This window comes from Lepus europaeus, chromosome 5 (genome assembly GCF_033115175.1).
Source record: "Lepus europaeus isolate LE1 chromosome 5, mLepTim1.pri, whole genome shotgun sequence".
In the NCBI taxonomy this organism is placed as follows: Eukaryota; Metazoa; Chordata; class Mammalia; order Lagomorpha; family Leporidae; genus Lepus; species Lepus europaeus.
This window is the reverse complement of record NC_084831.1, coordinates 22,115,287-22,138,935: the sequence shown is the minus strand read 5'-3', so window position 1 is coordinate 22,138,935 and position 23,649 is coordinate 22,115,287. Positions and strand designations below refer to the sequence as shown.

The 23,649-nt window shown below is 55.7% G+C and overlaps 1 protein-coding gene across 1 annotated transcript in view; it reads right to left on the bottom strand.

Annotated features, from left to right (window-relative positions):
• The window catches only part of PTPRU (protein tyrosine phosphatase receptor type U), an 87,390-nt gene that overhangs the window by 59,379 nt on the left and 4,362 nt on the right, over window positions 1-23,649 (bottom strand). The window contains exons 2-7 of the mRNA XM_062190829.1: window positions 12,095-12,226; window positions 9,554-9,825; window positions 9,084-9,165; window positions 8,889-9,004; window positions 8,555-8,729; window positions 7,939-8,232 (exon numbers count right to left, since the gene is read on the bottom strand). Of these exons, the coding sequence (XP_062046813.1) occupies window positions 7,939-8,232; window positions 8,555-8,729; window positions 8,889-9,004; window positions 9,084-9,165; window positions 9,554-9,825; window positions 12,095-12,226 (1,071 nt within the window). The remainder of the gene's footprint in view (window positions 1-7,938; window positions 8,233-8,554; window positions 8,730-8,888; window positions 9,005-9,083; window positions 9,166-9,553; window positions 9,826-12,094; window positions 12,227-23,649) is intronic.

Sequence of the window (23,649 nt, the reverse complement as noted above, 5' to 3'; positions counted from 1 at the left end):
GCCAGGTTCGGGCTTCACAACTCCCCCCCCTCTTCCTTCCGAACCTACTCCCTAAAAACCCAAGAGCGGGGGTGGGTGTTTGGCTCCACGTTAAGATGCCACTTGAAACACCCGCATCCTGTATCAGGCTGCCTGGGTTCCAGTCTCAGCTCCGCTTCAGATTCCAGCTTCCTGCCAATGCACACCCTGGGAGGAAGCAGCTGGTGGCTCAAGTGCTTGGGCCCCTGCCACCCATGTGGGAGCCCTGGATGGAGCTCCCAGCTTGCAGCTTCAGCCTGGCTGGGAGGAAATCAGGCATTTTTTGACCTCAGCACCACTGCCATTTTGGACTAGATCATTCAGGGGCCATCCGGGAACTGCAGGATTCTTAGCAGCTTCCCTGGCCCTGACTCGGGTACCAGCAGCCCCCCATCACTGCCCAGTCATGACAACCAATACGTCTCCGGACAGTACCGAATGTCTCCCGGGAGACACAATTGCCCCCGCTGAGAACCACTAGCAAAGAAGATCTCACCCAGTCCCATGGCTTTAAATACCATCCACACCATCTACCCTGACTACTTCCAAATTTATGTCTGCGGCCTGAACCTCTTCCCCGAACTCCACGCTCATATATCCATCGGCCTGATGGATATCTGCACTTGAATGTCTAATAGGTCTCTCGAAGTCAGCATCTCCGACACGGAACTCCTGATCTATGATGCCCCTGTCAGACCGGCACCTGCTGCAGCCTGCGCCTTCGCAGCCAATGACAACTCCATCCCTCTACTGCTCGAGCAAAACACCTTAGAGCCATCCCTGATGGACCGCTACCTCCCCTCTCTCATCTCCAAATCCATCAGCGAACGCCGCTGGCTCAGAATAAGCCCAGAATCTGACCTCCTCTCCCCGCTGCCGTCATCCCCACTCCGTTCCCAGCCCCAGCTCTCTCACCAAGATCGCTGCCCTAGGCTCCTCCCCGGCCTCCCCTCTATACCCTCGCCCTCCCAGAGTCTCTTTCCACAAAGGGGCCCAGGAATCCTTGATGGTGTGAGCTGGGTGTCAGGCCCGGTGGTTAAGACGCCTGCGTCCCACTTCAGAATACTTGAGTTCAGGGAGGCGTTGTGGTGTAGCCTGTAAAGCCTCTACTTGGGATGCCGGCACCTCATGTGGGTACCAGTTCCTGTCCTGGCTGCTCCACTTCTGACCCAGCTCTCTGCTATGGCCTGGGAAAGCAGTAGAAGATGGCCCAAGTCCTTGGGCCCCTGCACCCACGTGGGAGACCCAGAAAAAGTGCTTGGCTCCTGGCTTCGGATCAGCACAGTTCTAGCCGTTGTGGCCAGTTGGGGTCTGAACCAGCAGATGGAAGAATGGAAGCCCTCTCTCTCTCTCTGCCTCTCCTTCTCTGTGTAACTCTGCCTTTCAAATAAATAAATCTTTTTTAAAAAAGTAGATCATGTTCACTCCTGCTCTCCAAACCCCACAGCTGACCCAGCATAACACAGCAGAGTCCCACACGCCCCTCAACTTGGAGCTCTCTCCTGCCATCTCCTCTCAGTCACTAGGCCAGGTACATGGGTTTGCTTGATGCCTCCAGGCCTTTGCACCTGCTGTTACTCAGGCTGCCTGGAAGGCTCCCATCTGCAGCACCCCACCCCAGCTCCGCCAGGCTTCGTCCCTTGCCTCCTTCACATCCCTGCTCCAGTGTCACCTCTGAGGAAGAGAGTCCCTTGAGCCTTTTGATATTTTTTATGTTTTAAAGATTTATTTATTTACTTGAAAGGCAGAATTAGAGAGAGGGAGAGACAGGGAGCAAGCAACCCTCCATCCACTGGTTCACTTCCCAGATGACCACAAACAGCCAGGGCTGGGCCAGGCCAAAGGCAGGAGCCAGGAGCCAAGAGCCTCATTCAGGTCTCCCACGTGGGTGCAGGGGCCCCAACACTTGGGCCATCTGCTGTTGCTTTTCCCAGGCACATCAGCAGAGGGCTGGATCAGAAGTGGAGCAGCTGGGAGACACCGGATGCCAGTGCTGCAGGAAGCAGCTTTACCCGCTATACCACAACGAAAGCCCCCGTCTTTTCAAATAACACCCCAGCACACACACCCACTCCTTTCCCCTCCTGGCTCCACTCTTCTTCCCAGCACTCATCACCACCTGACAAACTGTGTATCTCACTTGTTTACTGATTTACGGTCTCTCTCCTCCTACCAGCACATGAGCTTCTTGCTAGTTTCACAGGAAGCAGGCAGCATTTGCCTAGCCGTCGTATGTTCCTAGCAACCACACTAGCACCTAGCATATAACAGGCACTCAACAAACACGCGTGGCATAAACCTCCAAACTAACACGATACGGTAAAGAGCACTATCAGAGCTGATATTGTGGGGCAGTGGACTAAAGTCCAGGCTGCTCCGGTTCTGATCCAGCTCCCTGCAAATGTTCCTAGGAAGCCACGGAGGATGGCTCAAGTACTTGAGTCCCTGCCACCCACATGGGAGACCAGGAGTTTCTGGCTCCTGGCTTCAGCCTGGCCCAGCCTGGCCACTGCAGCCATTTGAAGAGTGAACCAGTAGATGGAAGATCTCTCTCTTTCTTACTCTGCCTTTCAAATAAATACACCTTTTTAAAAAGAGAGTATTAATATTCCCTGTATAAAACAAGGGGATTGACACTCAAGAGTGGTTAAAGAACTGGATCCAGACGCCTTAGCTAGAAAGCAGTTCCCACAGCACGCTCAGACCCACCCCGAGTCTAGCAAGAGACAGGATTTTTGGATGATTGACAGATCAGCTCTTTTTTTAAAAAAAAAGATTTATTTATTTATTTGAAAGTCAGAGTTACACAGAGAGAGGAGAAGCAGAGAGAAAGGTCTTCCATCTGCTGGTTCACTCCTCAGATGGCCTCAACAGCCGGAGATTCACCAATCCGAAGTCAGGAGCCAGGAGCTTCCTCCAGGTCTCCCACGCGGGTGCAGGGGCCCAAGGACTTGGGCCATCCTCCACTGCTCTCCCTCCCAGGCCATAGCAGAGGGCTGGCTCGGAAGTGGAGCAGCCGGGACTTGAAACTGTGCCCATATGGGATGCCGGCACTGCAGGCAGTTGGCCTCACCCGCTATACCACAGCACCGGCCCTGACAAATCAGCTTTTAAAAACATTTAAGAGGGGCCGATGCTGTGGCATAGCAGGTAAGCCGCCACCTGCAGAGCCGGCATCCCATATGGGTGCCGGTTCAAGTCCCAGCTGCTCCACTTCCAATCCAGCCCTCTGCTATGGCCTGGAAGAGCAGTAGAAGATGGCCCAAGTCCTTGGGTCCCTGCATGTGTGTGGGCCAGAAGCTCCAGGCTCCTGGCTTTGGATAGGCCCAGCTCTGGCCATTGAGGCCATTTGGAGAGTGAACCAGTAGATGGAAGACTTCTCTCTCTCTGCCTCTGTAACTCTGACTTTCAAATAAATAAATCTTAAAAATAAAAAGTGCTTACTTTTAAAATAAACACTTAAGAATATTAATTACCCAAGGTAAAAAAAAAAAAACTTACACAAAATAGATAATGGACTTACGTATAAAACTATGTTTCTTATATATAAAACTTATATGTAAAACTATATGTTTACTTATATGTAAAACTTCTTTTAGGGAGAAAAAATAGGAAAATTCTCTGGAAGTTTAATAAGCAAGGAGCTCTTGCACTTGATACCAAAAGCACCACTCATAAGGGAAATTTGATAAATTGGCTTCATCAAAACTAAAGCTGGTTGCTCTGTAGGATAAGACACAAACCAGGAGAAAATATTGACAAACTAGACATCTGACAGCAGACTGATACCTGAAAATCCAATAGCAAAAAAAAATGAATAATCCAATTATAAAATGGGCAAAGACATGAACAGACAACACCAAGAGGACATAGAGATGGCAAATCGTGTGTGAAAAGATGTTCAACAGCACTAGGCATTAAAGAAATGCAAATTAAGACCACTACACACCTCTCAGAACGTCTAAATAAAAAATACTGACAACATAAATGCTAGAAAGGCTGCAGAACCCTGGATCATTCACACACTGCTAGTGAGAATGTAAAATAGTACAGCTACAGTGGTAGTCTTAAAAAAAACTAAACACGCGGTTAGCATAAGACTCATCATTTATACTCCTGGGCATTTATCCCAGAAAAATGAAAACTCAGGTTCATACAAAAACCTGCAAACTAAAAACTGGAACCAGACCACATGTCCTTCAACAGGTGAATGGTTAAACCAGCTGGGGTATGAGCCACTTCGTGGAATATTACTCAGTAACAAAAAAGAATGACCCGGCCGGCGCCGCAGCTCACTAGACTAATCCTCCGCCTGTGGCGCTGGCACCCTGGGTTCTAGTCCCAGTTGGGGCACCAGATTCTGTCCTGGTTGCTCCTCTTCCAGTCTAGCTCTCTGCTGTGACCTGGGAAGGCAGTGGAGGATGGCCCAGGTCCTTGGGCCCTGCACCCGCATGGGAGACCAGGAGGAAGCACCTGGCTCCTGGCTTCGGATCAGTGAGATGCGCCGGCCGTGGCGGCCGTGGCGGCCGTTTTGGGGGGTGAACCAATGGAAGAACGGAAGGAAGACCTTTTTCTGTCTCTCTCTCACTGTCTACTCTGCCTGTAAAAAAAAAAAAAAGAATGACCCATAGATACACACAATGACTTAGATGAATCTCCAGAGAACTATGTTGAAAAAAGTTCATTTCAGTGCCAGGATAATTCAACAGGAAAGAATAGTCATTTCAAAAAACAGTGACAGGAACTTGATGTTCACATACTAATGTATGAATATCCAGGAATCTAGGACCTCAACTTCACCCTATATACAAAAACCAACCCAAAATGGGTCAAGGGCCTAAATGTAAGAGCTGAAATTATAAAATTCTAAGAAAAAAAAAAAAAAACAACCATGGCCATGAGCCCTCATAACTTTGGATTAGGCAACAGTTTCTTAGATACAACATTACAGTCAAAAGAAAAAATAGATAATGCTCCACTTCCAATCCAGCTCTCTGCTGTGGCCTGGGAAAGCAGAAGAAGATGGCCCAAGTCCTTGGGCCTCTGCACCCACATGGGAGACCTGGAAGAAGCTCCTGGCTCCTGGCTTCAGATTGGTCCAGCTCTGGCCATTGCAGCCATTTCGGGGGTGAACCAGTGGGTGGGAGACCTCTCTGTCTCTGCCTCTCCATAACTCTGCTTTTCAAATAAATCTTTTAAAAAAAAAATGGGTAAGTGATCTGAATAGACATTTCTATAAACAAAATAAATGACTAATAAACTCATGAAAAACTACTCAACATCATTAGCCACCAGGGAAATGCAAATCAAAACCACAATGAGATATCATTTTACACTCAACAGGATGGTTAAAATCAGAAGACACGCCTGTGGCACCAGCTCCTATATGAGCACCAGTTTGAGTCCTGGCTGTTCCACTTCTGATCCAGCTCTCTGCTATAACCTGGGAAAACAGTAGAAGATGGCCCCAGTCCTTGGCCCCTGTACCCACGTGGGAGACTCAGAAGAAGCTCCTGGCTCCTGGCTTCAGACTGGCCCAGCTCCAGCTGTCGTGGCCATTTGGGGAGTGAACCAACGAATAGAAGATCTCTCTCTCTCTCTCGATCTCTCGATCTCTCGCTCTCTCTCTCTCTCTGCTTCTGCCTCTCTGTAACTCTGCCTTTCAAATAATAAATAGATCTTTTTAAAAAAAATCAGAAGACAGATAATAGCAAGTGTTAGCAAACACGTAGCAGAACTGGAACACTCGCACACTACAGGTGGGGATGTAAAATGGTAGTTGCTTTAGAAAACACTCCAGCAGTTTCTCAAGGGTTAAACAAAGCATTACCACATGACATATAGTATATACACAAGAGAAATGAAAATCTATGTCCATGTAAAAACTTGTACACGAGGAGCAGGCCCTTGGCACAGCAGTTAAGAGAATGTTTGGGACAACCACAGCCCCTATAATTCAGAGTGCCTGCATTTAAGTCCCAGTTCCAGCTCCCTGCTAATGTGCACCCTAGGAAGCAGCAGGTGACGATGCCTCAAGGACTTAGGTCCTGGCCACCCACACAGGAAACTTGTATTGAGTTCCAGGCTCCTGGCTTCGGCCCGGCCCAGCCCCAACTGTTGCAGGCATTTGGGAAGTGACCCAGCAGATGGAAGATCTCTGTGTGCCTTTCTTACTCTTTTCCTTTCAGATAAGTATAAATAATTAAGCATTACTTTTTAGAAAAACTTGTATGTGAAAACGAATAGCAATACTGCTCATAGTAGCCAAAGCTACAATCCAAATGACCACCAGCTGATGAATGGGCAAATAAAATGTAGTCTACTTCTACAACAGAACATTACTCAGCAACAAGAAGGAATAAGGTCCTGCCACACGCTACAGCTCGGACAAACCCGGGAAACATCATGCTAGATGCAAGCAACCCGGCACAAAAGACTATCATTTGTACGGTTCTGCTTCTATGAAATGTCCACAGAGAGGCAAGTCTGTAGAGACAGAAAGTAGATTGGTGGTTGCTAGGAATAGAAGTACTAGGGTGAAATGGGGGGACTAGTAAAGGCCACCAGGCTTCCTTTTGGGGTGATGAAAGTGTTCCAAAATCGATTCTGTTGATGGTTGCATTACTCTGGGAGTATAGTAACCACCAACAATGGTGTACACTTCAATGAGGACTGTATGAGATGTGAATTCTACTGCAATACAACTGTCACAAAAAAGCCAATTCCAAAAATGCAGATATTCTATGATTTCATTTACATAACATTTTTGAAATAGAATTTTAAAACTGGAGTGATTACAAAGGGTGAGGGGGTGGAGGAAGAGAAGGAGGTGTGTGAGGTCATGAAAGGGGAATGGGGGAGAAAGACCTGTGGCACAGAGGGCTAAGCCTCTGCCTGTGCCCTGGCAGGCCATATCACAGCACTGGCTGGAGGCCCAGCTGCTGCACTGCTGATCCAGATCCCTGCTAATGCGCCTGAGAAAACAGCAGAAGATGGCCCAAGTGCTTGGATTCCTGCCGCCCACGGGGGACACTGGGAATGGAGTTCCGGGCTCCTGGTGTGGGCCCAAGCTGTTGTAGTCATTTGATGGATAATCTCTCTCTCTCGCTTTCTCTCTCTCTCGGGCATTCTGCTTTTCAAATAAATAAATACACCTTTAAGAAATTAAAAAAGGAGGGGGAAACATTAAGTGCTTGTAGGGTGACCAGACGGTTCAATACTTCTCTGCGGTGGTGAATACAAAAACCAGCACATGACAAACTGTGTAGACCAAACACACACAGAGACAAGTGAAACTGGGGAGGCCTGGATGAGACCCGTGGAGCCTACCGACGTCAGTAACTCGGCGGTGACATTACGCTGTAATGTCAAAACGAAAACGAAAGGGGCCAAGGGAACAGAGAGCTCGCTGCAGCTTCCTCGGAGCGGCAGGCAGACCCACACTATCTCAATAAAACTTCTAATTAAAAAGAAACGCTGAAATCACAAAGAAAACCGTTGTGTTCTCAATTTCCCTTCTGATTACACAGAAGAGCGCTCTCCTTGCGCAGGTGTATCATTGCTCTTAACAGCTGCTTTCTCCCCTTTAACAAGGAAGAACAGGCTGCAGGCTCAATGCCCAGGCAAGGGAATCCGGCTAGAATTTAAGATGCACGTTGATTTGACAGTGTTGTTTATTGTATCTGGATGATGGAAGCAGAATTAAGAACACAGATTCCGGAGCCTGCCAGTCAAGGGTTCCAATTCCAACTCTGCCACCTGCTAGCCGCCTGCTCTGGCCCTGCCACCTTGTCTGCAAGATGCAAGGGACACCAGTACCTACCACGCACGCCTGTGCGCGTGTGAGCGCCCGACACCCGGTTCCAGCCACTGCTGTCATCACCCTAACAAGGGCTCAGCCCTCTGCCCCTGGCCCCTCACCTGCGCACTTGGTGCGGCTGCGCAGGGGCGGCCCGGGGCGGCCGGTGCCGCCGTCCCCAGGCCTCGTGAGCAGCACGCTGATCTCGTACTCCGTGTCGGGGTCCAGGTGCCACAGCTTGTAGGTCTGCAGGCTGACGGCGTGCACCTCGGCCCAGGGGCCGCGGGCCATGCGGTACTCGATCTCCTTGCGCACGATGGGCCCGTCGCCGATGATAGAGTTGGTGTTGAGCTGGATGATGAGGTAGGTGGGGCCGGCCCGCAGCAGCTGGGGGGGCGCGATGGGGGTGGGGGGCTCTGCGAGGAGATGCGGAGACCGGGTCCCCAATTCTGCCTCCCATTATAGCCAAGCCCCAAGGGCCCCCTGGGTCCTCCCAGGCCCCTCAAGCAGCTACCAAGCTCTCTACCAAACCCGATCTGGAGCCCCGGCCCCACCCCGAGGCCCTAAGCCGCCTCTAGGGGCTCTCACTTGACCCCGCCCTCTCAGGCCCCGCCCTGCCTCACCAGGCACACTTGGCCCCGCCCCTCTCTCCTGCCCCGCCCCGCCGGGCTCACTTGACCCCGCCCTCTCGGGCCCCGCCCCCTCACAAGCCGCCTCCGAAGACGTGGGCGCGCTGACCCTTGACGATGAGCTCCGCGAAGTTAGAGACGCCCGCACCGCGCGGGGCCTGGGACACGCAGCGGTACAGGTCCTGCTCGGCGCGGCCCACGGCGACCAGCGGGAAAGTGGCCAGGAAGCGCCGGTGGCTGATGTGCCGCACGCCGGCCGCGGGCACCAGCGCCCCGCTCTGCCGCTGCGAGGAAAGGGGGTGGCAGAGTCGGGGTCCCGAGCTCGCTCCGGCCCGGGCCAAGGGAGGGGGTCACCGACCTTGCTCCCTGTGGCCGTCCCTCTGTGTAGCACAGGCCTCCCCAGGGGCGCGCGGGCCCCGGGGAGGTTTCCCGCCAGCCCTCACCTGCAGGAGGAAGCGCTCGGCCTCGGCCGCTCTGCCCGCCGCCATGCACTGGAACGACGCGTTCTGGCCCGCGTTGACCTCCACGTCGCCCAGGCGGGAGAAATGCGGAGCCTTTGCTGCGGGAATGGAGCGCGGGGTTGAGCTGGGCAGGAGCGGCGGCCGCGGGCACCCCTCAGCCCTGCGCCCCGGACTCACCGCAGGGGTAGCTGAGAAGCAGGATGTCATCCAGACCCATGTAGCCCCTGCGGTCCGGGGAGATGAGGGCCTCAAACAGCACCTGCCGAGGCAGAAGGGCCCCGGTCACGCCCACATCCCTCCTGCCCGGCCCAGGACGTGCCCTCAAGGGGCGTCCTCAGCCAGCAGAGGACAGCCCAGCCTACACCAGCCCTCCCTACCAAACCCACCAGTGGGAGCAACCACAGCCAACAAGGTCCAGGCCACAGGCGCCAGCCCACCTGCATAGTTCCCTACAGGCAGCAAAACCCTTCCAGCCAGGCAGGGTCTCCAGGTGGGCACAGTTCCAACTCATCCCTCACTCTTCCTATTAATCATGACCTCTCATGCTGGACCCGGACTGACCCCTGCCCGTGACCGCAGATGGACTCCTAATACCTAACACAGACTAATGCCAGCCTCAGGCTGACCACAAACTGGGCCCAGCCCACCTGATATTCATTGGGCCAGAAGGTGCTGACGGCCAGCTCCGCCTGGTGCCACTGACGGCCGTGAGATCCAGTCATATTCCAGACAGCACTGCCCAGGGGGCCCCCGTTAACGCGCACGTAGACGCCCAGGATGCCTGGGCTGTGTCCATCCCTGCTGTACAGGAAGTAGCTGAACTGCACGCAGTGGGTGTCATTCTCGCTCAGGCTCTGGAAGATGACGTGGGCCCGCTCACCCGGGGCATGCTGGGAAGCATTGACCATCAGGTAGGAGCCTGGGAAGAGAGGAGGAAGAGTCAGGAGGTGAGGCTATCTTGGGGGTGAGGGGAGGGACACAGAGGAGGGGCAGAAGCAAAGGAGTTGGTTCTGAGTTCTGGTCCCTGCTCTGCCTCCCTGGGGAAGGCATCTGTTTCCCAAAGAGGAGGAAGTGCAGCAAAAAACACAGACCTGACTTTCTCAAAACTCGTTCTGGCCCCTCAGTGGCTACAGGACACAGTCCAAGGCCATTCAGTTCCTGAACCACAGCTTTCCCCTGGCTCCAGCTGTCCCCGGGGGCATGGACTGAGCTCAGGAGTCACATGTCTGGCATGCACAGCACCCCCCCCACCCCGGGCCGCCTCTTCCAAAGGCCTCCCTCCTGGGCCTGGGATCGTGAACGTCACGTCTGTGATGCACCAGGCTGGGAAGTCTCGGGGCTCTACTCCATCCCCGAACAGGCTCTGAACCTACACTGAATGAAATGTAGGACAGAGCATGAATGAAAGGACGTTCACTTCCAGTCCGTACCCCCCGAGTCTCACTTCCTGCAATACAGATTCGCTTGATGTCCCATGTGGAGAAAGGCAGCCCAGCCCCTTCCCCACAGATCCAGGCCGTGTGCTGTACCACGTGGGTAGAAGCTGACAGGACCCCTCAGGACCTGGCTGGGAAGAAGGCTGGGGAGCTGCCACTGGGGCTCCTCCCACGGCAGCCACTCAGCACAGCCGCCTCCCAGACCTGGCTGCCGGCCAGCACAAACTCATTCAGATCCAGCCCCAGGAGGGCTCCCCAGGGACTCCACAGAAGGGGCTCCTGCTCATCTCTGTGAGCCAGGAGGAAGCTGCAGAGGCAGGCGGCTCCTGGGTCCATCCTGGCCACGAGGTAAGCACAACTCGCAGCCCAGGACGGGGCATGACCCAGGTCTCCCTGGGCCATGTCCTTGAGCATGGGGGTGTGCCCTGCTACCCAGCCCAGGAAGGGGCACGAACCAGGTCTCTCTGGGCCACGTCCATGAGCACGGGGGTGTGCCCTGCTACTCCTTCGCATCTCATGTGCCTCTTGCCTCTCCCGCCCCTCGGCCTCTCTCTGCTGTCACTCCACACCCCTCCGCCTCTGTCCCGTGCATTCCTGTCCCTGTCCCACTTGCCACCTGCCCCAGACTCAGCAGCAGGTACATTTCTCACTCCCCTTGCTCATGGGCTGGGTCTCTGAGTGTAAGAGAAAGACAGGCAGTGCCTGCCCAGGATGGTCAGGACCGGAAAAGGTGAAGTCAAATCCTCTCTCTTGGACGCGAGAGCCCACTGTGTGCCAGGCGCTGAGGGGTGGCAAGGCCCACCCAGGGGCCCTGCCGTGGTGGGTGCCGTGCCACAGCAGATGCCAGCTCAGCCATGCTGGGAGCCCTGGGTCACTACGATGATAGGGGAAAGGCGAGGGGTCTTTAGGCTGCCCTGTCCTGGGGTTCACTCAGAAAGCCCATTAGGTTCTCACACTGTCACATCCTCTGACACAGCCCCTATCAGTAACCTCTGTCTGCCTTACCCTTTTCCTAATTCCCAGTCGATTCTGCACCCAGTGAAGAGGGGTACTAGTTATTGGGTCTCCTCATATACCCCCAACAACAGCACCTAAACAGCCAAGCCCCAACACCCCCGCCCCGGGTCCTCTGCACTTTATAGGTGCTATCTAGTAACCCTGTAAGTAGGCTGCTGTTCTCCCCATTTTGCAGTTAGGATCATGGGGGCTCAGAGAAGTGAAGTGACTTCCCCGAGGTCACACAGCCGGTAAATGTCTTCAAGCCTCTGGAATGACTTCATAAGGGCCAAAATCAGAGCAGGAGGCCCGTACTAGAATCCACAAAACGCGTCTCCTGGCTCGCAGCCCAATGCTCAGGATGCCCAAAGTACCCCAGCCCAAAGTGGGGGCGCAGCAGGGTAGAAGTCAGGGAGCATCTGGGACTTGCAGGAAGATGAGGCAGAGGAAGGCTCTGCACACATCGGGCCCTGATGTCACTGCTCCCTCAGCATCTGCCCAAGACCCACAAGACGGCCTCCCAGGGGAGGACAAAGTAGGGAAGCCTGGCGGAGTGGGGCGGAGCCTGAGCTAAGCTGCAAGGGGTTTAACCCTCAGCTATAAAGGCGTTGATTACTTGAACCTGCACCGGCTTTACAAGAGCCACTGCCTGACATGCAGGATCAGACAGCGCCTGGAGAGCTCCACAGTCAGCGCCAGGAACTGCTTCTGCGAGAGAACAGAGCGGGACGGTGCGGTGCGGGAGAGGAGGCTCACCGTGGGGCAGGTCCGCAGGGGCCCGGGCGCCAGGCTGGATCCGCACGCGCTCCCACTGGAAGTCGTCGTCCTGGGCCTGGCTGTATTCGCAGGGCGCTGCCGGGTCGCTCACCTCCTCGAAGGTGCAGCCGGCTGGGAAGGCAGAGCTGGCTCAGCCCAGGCTGGGGCAGGGCTGCCCACTAGGAAGGCTCCTGGGGCTGCTCTCGTGTCCCTCCACCCAGACCCACTCCCCTCCCCTCCCTGTCTCCAGGACCCTCCCCCACTGCTCCCTCCAACTCACAAAACTCCCCCTCTTCCACCCTCTTCCTCTACCCTGCCTCCATCCCAATACCAAGACCTCCCCCACACCACCCACTCCCAGGCACTTCCCAAGGACCTCCCACTGTTCATCACCCTCAAAGACCCTCCTCAGGAGCTGGCGCTGTGGTGCAGTGGGTAAAGCCGCCGCCTGCAACGTTGGCATCCCATATGGGTGCCGGTTCATGTCCCCGCTGCTCTGTTTCCCATCCAGCTCCCTGCTAATGCGCCTGGGAAAACAGCGCAAGATGGCCTAAGTGCTTGAGTCCCTGCACCCATGCGGGAGACCCGGATGAAGCTCTTGCCTCCTGGCTTCGGCCTGGCCTAGTGCTGGCGGTTGCAGCCATCTAGGGATTGAACCAATAGATGGAAGATCTCTCTCTGTCCCTCCCCTCTCTCTTTCTAACTCTTTCAAATAAAGAAATAAATCTTTAAAAGAATTTTAAAAGACCCTCCTCAGCACAGACAGTTATCATTATTGCTGTGTCGTCAGAACCCCACGACAACTCATGAGACGGGACTAGAACCAGCCCCACTTCATAGACAGAGCAACTGAGGTCCCAAGAGGCTGAGTGACTTTCTCAGGGCCACACAGCTAGGGACAGAGGTGAGGTCTGAGCCCAGGTCTCCTGACTGCTCCTCGGGGTTCGCCCAGAGGACAGAGTGGGCCCCAAGCCAGCCTGACGGTACCTCCAGGAAAACAACCACCCCCACCCCCAATCGACTCAGGCTCAGGACAAGCCCAGCACAACACCCACACCACAGTGCAGCAGCACATCCGGGCCTCCTCTCCACGTCAGACGCCACTAAAACTGACCCATTGCCCCTGGGGGGATACATTCCTAGGCCCTCAGGGATGCCTGAAACCACAGATGGTTCCGGACCCAGTGCGAGGGTCCTTCAGAATGTCTGTGGGAAAACAGAATTGCAAGTCTGGGCTGGGGCAGGCGTTGGGCCTAGTGGTTAGGATGCATCCCGTATCAGAGTGTCTGGGTTCGGCTCCATTCTCCCTTCCAGCTCCCTGCTAATGTGCACCCTGGGAGGCAGCAGGTAATGACTCAAGTGTTTGCCGCCCCCATGGGACCCCTGGATTGAGTTCCTGGCCCCCGGCTTCCGCCTGCTCAGCCCCAGCCATCACAGGCACTTGGGTAATGGAGACGGGAGCTTTCCCTCTCTCTCTCTCTCTCTCTCCATCTGAAATAAAAAGTACAAATTTATTTTGAGGCAAAAAAAATTTCAGTACAAAAAAAGTTTGCATATAATATGTAGAAAATGCATATTACAAAAAAAACTATGCATGGATTTCAAAATTGTTTTTGCACCAAAATAAATTCATATTTTTAATTCCACTCTCCCAGGAACTTTTTGAAGTACCCTTGTATATACTGTGCTTTTTCCTGTATATACCTACCTATGCTAAGGTTTAAGTTTATAAATGATGCACAGTAAGAGGTGAATTGCAAAAACTAATACTAAAATAGAACAAGTATAACAATAAACATTATTTAAAGCTCAGGAGATTTTTATTTCTGGAATTTTCCATTCAATATTTTTGGACCACAGTTGACCCCAGATAATTGACACCATGGAAAACGAAACCCCGTGTGGGCTGAGGGGAGGATAAGGCATTATTTGTACTCCACAGATGGCAGGGGATTCAGGCCTTGCCCAAAGCCAGCCAACTCAGGTCTCTGCGTGCAGGAACAGAACACACAAAACACAGTCTTGTGTGCACTGAGCAGTGTGTGGCTTGAGGAAGCAAACAGCCATGATTTGGAACGGATATGAAGCCGTTTAAATGAGAAGGGGAGGGAGGGAGGGGGGATTGCAATGGAGGTGAGGCCGCTGGCTGCTGACGAGGCCCACGGCTCTCAGCTGGCTCATCAAAGCCCTGAGCCCAGCACCTAATAAACCCGGGAACATGGCCAGTTCAGAGAGGAGCTACAAACCGGTGCCTGCAACCACCCCCAAACCTCAGTGCCTGCGAGGCGGCTGAAGCATCGGAGAACAGCAAAACGCCTGAGCAAGTGGCGAACAAGCAGGCACGAGTTGGCCCAGGCTCTGTCCTGGGTGCCTGCCAGCCCCTGGTACTTCCATTCGACAGACGAGGTGACAGGCTTCGAGGGGTGCAGGGATCTGTCCACAGTACAGCATGGTAGCTCGGTGAGGGCGCTGTGGCACCAGACAGACTAGGGACAGAACCCTGGCTCTGTAATTTGCTAACTCCTGTGACCGTGGGCAAGCTGAGCCCGTTTCCCCACGCACAGACGGGGTTGGTAAGCACTCAAAGCAGTGGCCCTCATAGCACAGTACCTAGCACGTGGAAGTGCTCAACAAAGAGCAGCTGCTACTATGTGCTGCGGGAGCCTCCATGAGGAACAGAGGCGGGGTCTGAACTCCAACGCCAAAGTCCGTGCCTCCTACCGGGAAACGATTTTGTAGGAGATACAGCAAACCTGAGCTGCTTCCCAGTCTCAGGAAGAGGAGAGAAAGGGGGCAGACGGGAACCAGGGAGCAGCAGGCGCAGCGTGTGGTGCTGTCACGGGCAGAGTGACTCCACGCTTTGGGGGCTCCGTGGCTTCCTCGGCTTCTCTAGCTGCTTCCATGACGTAACACAGAGGAGCACGCCACTGTCGGGGCTCTGCTCGTCTTGCACTCCATCAGTGTGCAAGGATGAGATGCGGGCATGAGGCTGGCACCAAGCGGTGCAGAAAGTAACAGAAGATTCTCTGCAGGACCCGGAAGGCCTGGCTGCCCCTTCATGCCTGTAGAGCCCTGGGCGGCAGCATGCCCTATGACCTGAGAGGGACAGGGTAAGTTTTAACCCCATTGGTGCTGGGAGGACCTCAGCTCTCCCTCTAGAAAATGACCCACAGTGCATCACAGAGAGAGCACATGGCCAATAAGGATGGTCAGAAGACAGCTGACTTCTGCCTGGGGTTCAGGTCCTTCTTCCTTCAAAAACTGTAAGGCAGCTACCCCAAGATTGCCCACTCATGGCCTGGGGTAAATCTGAGAGTGCTGACTCCTTGGCTTCTTCTGGTCCATGCTGAGCCAGGCCATGTGACCAGCCTGGACTACAGACGGATCTCCGAGTGACACCCAGACCATCTGACCTCAGCCGGAGCAACCCCAAGATGGGCTGGGCCCATTCACAGGACCCCGCACCGACTGACCCATGCTGGTGACCAATTAGTAGGCTGGCCTCGGCCAGAGTGTTCTCAACTGACTGTCCCTGGGCAGATGACACCTGGGCTATCTAACGTCAGCCAAAATGACCGCCAGACTGACTGACCCCAGGTCGGTTGATCCCAGCTAGTATGACCCCTGACCCCAACCAAATAATCCCTACGACTCACCCCCGCCAGGGGGTAGCCCAGGCTGACTGAGCCCACCTGGAGTGCCACCCTCCTGCCAATCCACGTCCATCCAGCCCTGTGTGTCTGGGCCAGGCCTAGCTGCAGTTACAACCCTTACAGATTTCATCTCTGGACAGCCCTGACACCTCCTCCCCAGCTCTCACTGGGATAGGAACAATCAGCTGTCCCCAGCCCTGCCAAAAGCCCCCCTCTCCTCCAGCCTGGACGGCTCTGGAGCCCCAAAGTCAAGTCCCAGCCCCCTTTAAAAGACCCAACTCCTGCCAGAGGCCAGGGGCAAAAACTAACTCAGACCTTGAGTTCAGGGCAGAAGTGCAGCTTAGGATCCCTCTGGGTCCCACTAACACCGACAAGGGCACCGACACGTCCCCCACACCGCACCACCACAGGGGCCTGCCAGTTACCACATGACCACCTGTGCGGGTACACATTCACAGTCACCCCAAAGACAGAGAAATAGGCTTGGAGAGATGCCGCCGCTTGCCCAGGCCATGCGGCCACAGAGAGCAGAAATGGGCGTTTAAACCACCCACTTTATTCCAGGAGGCCAGGCACAGAGAGAAGAAAGCCCTATCTCCATCCCCTGTGGGCCACACTCAGTGTCATTCCCAGGACATTTGTCCCTGACACAACAAAGCAGGTCCCAGCAGGCGCTATTACAGACGCAAAGATGATCGAGATTCCACCTGCCTTCAGGGGCCTCACAGTCTGAATGGGGGTACAGGAGTGAGACCAAGAGACGGGCAAGGCCAGGAAGGGGAGGGTTCATAGAAGGGAAAGGCTTCCTGGAGGAGGCTGCCCACCAGCAGCGCAGGTGCTGGTATCGCTCTGGTGGGTGAGGTGGATGGGAGGGCATTTGAGGGAAAGAAGGAAGTGGTAGTAAACACACAGCCCAGCACCCAGACTGGCTGGAGACAACGGAGGGAGGGAGCTGAGGCTAGATCATGGAGGCCTTGAATGCCAAGGTGAGGGGGCCAGCCTCATTTTGAACTGGGGAGCCACAGCAGGTGTGGAGCAGGGAAGTGCCCAGAGTCAGGTGAGACAAGTGCCACCCCCCACAGGCCCTGAGCAGTCAGGCAGCCTCTCCAGAGATCACACCAGGAGCCAAGCCACCCAGAGGTCCCCAGAACCAGTGAGAGAAGGGGCTTCACATTCCTGTCCTGGATGCAAACAGCACCCACTCCAAGTCACAACACACACATCCACTCCTACTCCCCAGCCTAGCCCGAGCCTGGAGACACGGTGCCATTGAGGCCAGGCACAGGGGGCCAGCAGGTCTCTGCCTGGGCCCCCCATCTCTGCAGAGGCCTCCAAAGCAGCCAGGACCCCCGCCCACTGTTCCCCCAGCCCCAGCTCCAACTGGCCAAGCTACATTCCTCCGCTAATCTCCCCAATCTGCCGGGCGGTTGCCTGAGCAACCGCCCGCCACAATTTGGGAAGCAGGGGGATGGTCTCTCCACATCCGGCTGGGCTGGGCTCTGGACGGGGTGAGCTAAGGGACAGAGCTCGCTCTGGAGGCTTGCAGGAGGGGAACGCACATCTGCACGTGCAAGTTCCCACATGCTGCCCGGTGTGCTTGTGTGTGTGAGCGTGCGTGCACGGCTGTGGGAGTGACAGGAGAGCCTGGCACCAGGTTTCAAGTCTTCAACAAGAGACTTGGTTGTCATTCCTGCTGAGCCTCGGGTCCATCTGTGATCGCTGGCGGGTGACTGGCTCTCTCTGCCCCTTGCTTCCTCACCTGTGAGATAAGAAGGGCGCCTGCTATTCCAACTGCAGCAGTGTGAAGTGCCCATGAGCAAGGATCATGTGAGGGCAGAGGGGGCCCCTGGGGGGGACGGGTGTGGAGGTGAGCGAGTGTGAGCACTGGGTGTGCAGACGCACACGTCTGAGCAGCGGCGGGCACGTGCTAAGGGGTACACACATCTGTGGCGGGGTGAAGGGGAGCTGTGCATGTGCGTGTGTGTGCACATGTGTGTGCGTGTGCGCCATGCTCCCTCTGCCCACCGTAGCTGCAGCTGCTCCTGTTTTCTGAAGACCCTGGGTAAGCACAGCCTGTTCGCCATCAGATGTTTGTTCCCTTTGCTTTGTTCACAGAACATCCAGTTCCCAAGGGTGGCCCTGGAGAGAAATAAAACTTCTCCCACATGTAGGAGCTAGGATCTTACCACATACCAGGCACAGCCCCCATCCTAACCTAGGAAACCCAAATACGACCCCGGTGACAAGGCTGGTCCATTTCATCACCTGGAGCTGTCCCCCTGTCCTGAGTTGGCCCATTCCAACCCGGGAACCAACACGGGTCCTGCTCCTGGACGTCCTCACCCACCCCAGTCCTACCCTGGATTCTCCACCCCAACGACTTACAGCTGCATCTCTACCTCCCAAGCTCCTCCCTGTCCCTCCTGCCTTTGAACCCCTCCCCAAGCCCTCTGGATAGAAGATGGCTAAAAATGGCTGCACTTATGGGGCCCCACAATTCCAGATAATAGAACACTGGCCAGCCGTACCTAGCTCAAGAACTGTGACTCCAGCTCAGAGGCCGGGGCCAGCCTACCTCACCACACTCACTGCCAGGTCAATGCATCCAGACTTGGGCTGGGGTTCCCAGAGCTGCCCGCCAGAGCCCCAACCAACTGATGAGCAATGATTCATGGCCAGGGCTAGCAGCAACATACCCACCTTCTAATCACCCAGGGCTCAGCATGGCCACAACCAGGAAGACGTCCCAGGGTCGGGCCACAGGGAGAGAAAGTGAAACTGGCACCACTCACCAGAGCTAACACAGAGCCCAGCAATGCCAACTTCCTACCATCTCCACTGAGGATGCCAGAAAGCCAACTGCAGCAGGTGAATCTATGCCACGCCCACCCCTCATCTCACTGATAGGCATTGCAAATCCCAGAGTTAGTAACAGGACAGCCATATCGGCAGAATGAGGGGAAGGTCCTGCTCAGGTGCACACAGAGGCAAAGCATCGAGGCAAGGTGGGCAGAGTGCACAAATCCCTTGTAGTACAGACACCTGGGTCAGATAAAGACACCGGGCAGGACAGAGGGGCATGGGGCGATGCCACAGCCTGTGCAGTGCAAAGCCTACACTTAGTGAAGGAACTGTGGACAGACACGGCCGTGCAGTGCCACAGCACCGTATGTGGAGGGTACAATGCAGCAGTTTCACGGGGAGCTGCACACAGTGCGCACACGCCCCAGGACAGACACCAGGGCTGGCGTGGCAGAACCGGGCAGAACTGGGATGCAGCGTGGAGATGCCACGTGCATGGCAGCACTGCAGCCAGCCCTGCATGGCCTGTGGCCACCACGGCAGTGCACTTCATGGCACGCTGGGCAGGTGCTTGGGGCCGCTGCACCACAGGTGTGTGGAGAAACACCTGGCTCTTCTCCCTCTCCAGGCACTAGCACGGGGCTGGGGGAAAGGGAAGGCGCTCCGTGCAGCAAGGGTGTGTCCAGTGCAGGCATGCAGGGCAGCAGAGACATGGACAAGGGAAGGATGCAGAGGGTTGCAGAGGCAACTGCTGGCTGCAGCAACCCAGCCCAGAATACAAGTTCAGGGAAGTCCCGGGGCATAGACAGCTGTAGACTCCAGCGCAGCACAAGAAGCAGCACAGCTAAGGTACACAGTAAAGGCGCGTTTGGAACAGTGGATTCAGTTCAAAGGCTCTGGGGAGGGCACATCAAGAGCAGTATGTGGCAGGGGAGAGGCCCATCGCAGTAACTGTGCAGTGCACTGACACCATGACCGGGAAAAGCCCAGGCCAGACCCCCAGTGCAGCAGAGTGATCCCACAGTGCAGGGGAGGCACAGCCTCCCCGAGGTCTGTGCAGGCTGGGGCATGGGTGCACTGGGGGGAGGACACTTGATGCAAACACGGTGCCCACCTGGGGCTCCGAGGGAAACCTGGGACAGGATCCCAGACAACACCAGGGTGCTCACACAGCGGAAGGCTGAGCTGCTGCCGAGGGCGGTGAGGGCAGTGAGTGGCAGCACCGGGCTGGACCAGGAGGCAGTGACCTGGGCAAGCCCACATGGCCGATGCCAAGCAGATGCCCGCTGTGGGAACACAATGCAGGGTGGAGATGCCCTGCTGGCCAGCACAGTGCAGCGCTGCAGTGGAGGGGCTAGGCCCAAACCCCCAGAAGGCCCACATGCCCAGGGCAGTGTAGACTGCCCAGTGAGGTCCTGCAGTACGGCACCGAAAAGCTCAATGAGGCCGCCATGCAGTGTGGCTGTCAAAAAGCCTGAGGTGGTGGCAAGCAGTGGGGCAGCAGGAGGGGCTCCGTCCGGTTCCCCAGGAGAATCCACCTTCCCAGTGCGACGCTCACCACCCAGCAGAGGACGGCCACACAGAAGGGGGCTGCAACACGCCAGCAGGCAGGACAACTGCTGGATGGAGGCACAGGTCGGGGGGCAAAGCAGAGGGAACTCAAGAGCACCCACACACCCCTAGCGATGCTGGATCCCGGCACGGTCACACACACAGTAGGGCAGTATGAGCGTGCTGGGCCCAGGAACCCAGAGAGCACACACGCAGGGCGGGCCACAGCCGTGCTGCCATGCAGTTAGCTAGTGGACGACAACGAGGTGGGTCCTGTGCCCACAGCTCTGGCCGGCTGGGGCCTCATCTGCCCCATGGGCTTCCTCCCACCTTGACCCCAACTCGCCGACATCTTCCGCCCCAGTGACTCTCCAAGGGCACAGGATGAAGCCACTGTCGCCCACGAGGCCAGCAGTCCAGAACTGAGCCCATTGTACAGTGCTTATGTCTAGCCAGGCACCAGCAGGCTGGCGGGCAAACAATGAAGTCAGATTCTGCTGAAAAGCTTTTGGATGATTAAAGCTCAACCCCTGGCCCCCAGCCCAGGGCGGGGCGGTGAGGGGCAGGACAGGGGAGGGAGACCTACTGGGTTAGGCCCTGGCGCAAGGTGGGAGGAGGTGAGATGAACAGTGGGGAGTAAGTGAGAGGACAGCCAGACTCAGCCAACCTGGCTGGTCACTGCCCATCCCTCCAGCCTGGCCACCCGCACTCACTCCAAGGCCCAGACTTCATCAGAAGCCAAGAACAAGCTTTTCTGAGCATGCAGGCTGCCCCCACGCACGCTCGCACACACACACTTAATAACAGCAAACACACAGTGCTTTCTGTGTGCCTGGCTGGTTCTAAACCAGATGCGTATAAATACACAATGCACCCCCACGACAAGCCCATGCAGAGGACCCAGTCACCATGGCCGTCTCACAAATGAGAACACTAATGGCTCCGAGAGGGCAGGACCTGCCCAGGTCTCACACAGCTAGAAGCAACAGAATCAGGATCAGAACCCAGATGGTCTAGACCCTGAGCCCATGCTCTCCACTACCTCACTCTCAATACAAACCATATTTACACACACACAGCCACGCAGGTCCACATGCACACGTTCTGAGTAACGCCCTTCTTCCTCTGCCAGCTCAGACCCACCTCTCCTGTCCAGATAGGTTCCTGACACCTCCCAGTTGTCACCTCCAGCTATCCCACATCTGCGTTCTCTCCATCCCCACCTGTCCCCAACCCTCAGCTGTCCTCCCAGCACCACCTGTCCCCTCATCGCCTGAGCTGTCCCACCCCCAGATACATCTGCACCATGAGCTTCCCCCAGCCCCAGAGGTGACCTTGCCCACCACATAGCCCCAGCGAGGCCTCTGTCCAACACCCCCACCCCAGTCTGTCTCCCCAGCTTTGGCCCTTACATTGCCAAACTTCAGGAGCTAAACAAAACCCCTTCCTCCTCTTCCCTGCTGACTCAGCCCTTGGCCCTGGGGTCTGCACCTTGGGGCTCTGGCCAAGACCTCCTGAGTCATCCAGCTGCAGTGTCTTCTGAGCTGTCTCCTCCGGAGTCCTCCCCCAGCCATCCTGAAGGCAGTAGGAGCCCCTGCCCAGAGCCGGACAAGGAGGCTCACCCCTGCCTGGCCTCTGGAGCCCCAGTTCCTCCCACCACCCCCTCCAAGCCTTGTCCATGCACCAGAGGTTCACATCGATGCAAACGCTTAGGGGACACCTGCCACATACATCAAGGTCCTAGGGACCAGAGACGACAGAGACTCAGCCTAATGGGGAAAGGAGATGGAGGACAGTGGCATCACACTGTCACGTATGCATTACGGGAGAAGGGTGACCCACTGAGCATAGCAGAGGCTGGGAAGGCTTCACAGAGCAAGCGACCATGGACCTGACGGCTGAGCACGTGGGCAGCCCCAGGAGGTGAGGAGGAGGCTCTCAGCAGAAGGCACAGCACGTGCCAAGGTAGAGAGGTGAGAGAGGGCGTGGCAGGTGGCCTGGCGAGCCCGGGTCACCTGGTGGGCAGCAGGAGTGGGGCTATCAGAGGAAGGGCATAAAGTGAAGCCATGTGGAAAAGAAACGGCTGGCCCTGCAGAGCCTCTTCTGCCACGTTCGGGGTAGGTTTCATCCTGTGGGGGCTGGGGAACCTTCGGCTTGAGGCACAGTGTCCTGTCTGCCTTAGAGGGGTCACTGTGGTCACAGGGTGTCAAAGCATCGGAGCGCAAGAGGCTGGTGGCAGAGTGGAGACCAAGGAGGGGCTCCTGCAGGAGCCCAGGCAGGAAATAACAAGGCTGGATAGGAAGCCGAGGCGTCAACATAACCTCCTCCACAGCTGCTGGGGGGCAGTCCATGCGGTCAACCAATGCTACTCCCTGCAGTGCTCCCCAACCCCCGACAATGCTGCAGCCCTTGCGCCTGTAGACCAGCACTGGGCAGAACTTTCTGGGCTGGTGGAAACATCCTCGCCCTGCACCAACGGGTCTGATGATGGCCATGAGTCCCACGTGACTTCTGAGGACTTGCAATCTGTCCAGTGCAATGGAGGGTTCAATGCTTATTTTAATTCATTTCAACTCCATGGAGATGGAACATGTGAACAAGGGGTTACTGCCCCAGAACATTCCCACAGAAAGTTCTGACACTAGCAACCAGCCATGGAGACTGCAAACCCTGGCCTTGGGTCTGAGACCGATCAGGAGGCAGGCCCCAGGGAAGGGGGTGTCAGGACACTCCCACCCACACCCACACATGCACACTGCATTCCTGAATGGAGACTCTCACGGGACACAGGGACTCTTCCACACCTGAACATACAGACACAGGGCCCAGTGCTCACACGCACCTGGACACACTATTTCATGAGAATCCTGTGGCTAGGTGCATGGGTACCCTGGCACTCAGACATCCAGGCACCTGGACACAACACAGAGGCACTCCACACTGCCCACCCCCTAACCTGAGCGCTCTCAGACACCTGGGCACACTCACCTCCACATCCATAGGCCCTGTGGGATCCTGTTTGCCTTCCCACACCCTGATCCTGGGACACCCTCACCTAGATACTGAGACATCAGCCACTCAAACAGCTGCCTGGGACCAGTGCTGTGGCACAGTGAGTTAAAGCCCTGGCCTGAAGTGCCAGCATCCTATATGGGCGCCGGTTCTAGTCCTGGCTGCTCCTCTTCTGACCCAGCTCTCTGCTATGGCCTGGGAAAGCAGTAGAAGACAGCCTAAGTCCTTGGACCCCTGAACCCATGTGGGAGACCCGGAAGAAGCTCCTGGCTCCTGGCTTCAGATCGGCGCAGCTCTGGCCATTGCGGCCATCTGGGGAGTAAACCATCAGATGGAAGACCTCTCTTTCTGTCTCTACCTCTCTCTGTAACTCTTTCAAATAAATAAAATAAATCTTAAAAAAAAAAAAAAAAGCTGCCTGTCCAACTCTAGGAACTTGAACCTTGGATCTTCAGCCCCGTAGACTCTCCAGGGCCCAAAGCCTAACCCAAGCTCAGACTCTACCACACCAGGGTAACCAGACGATCAGATGCTCCG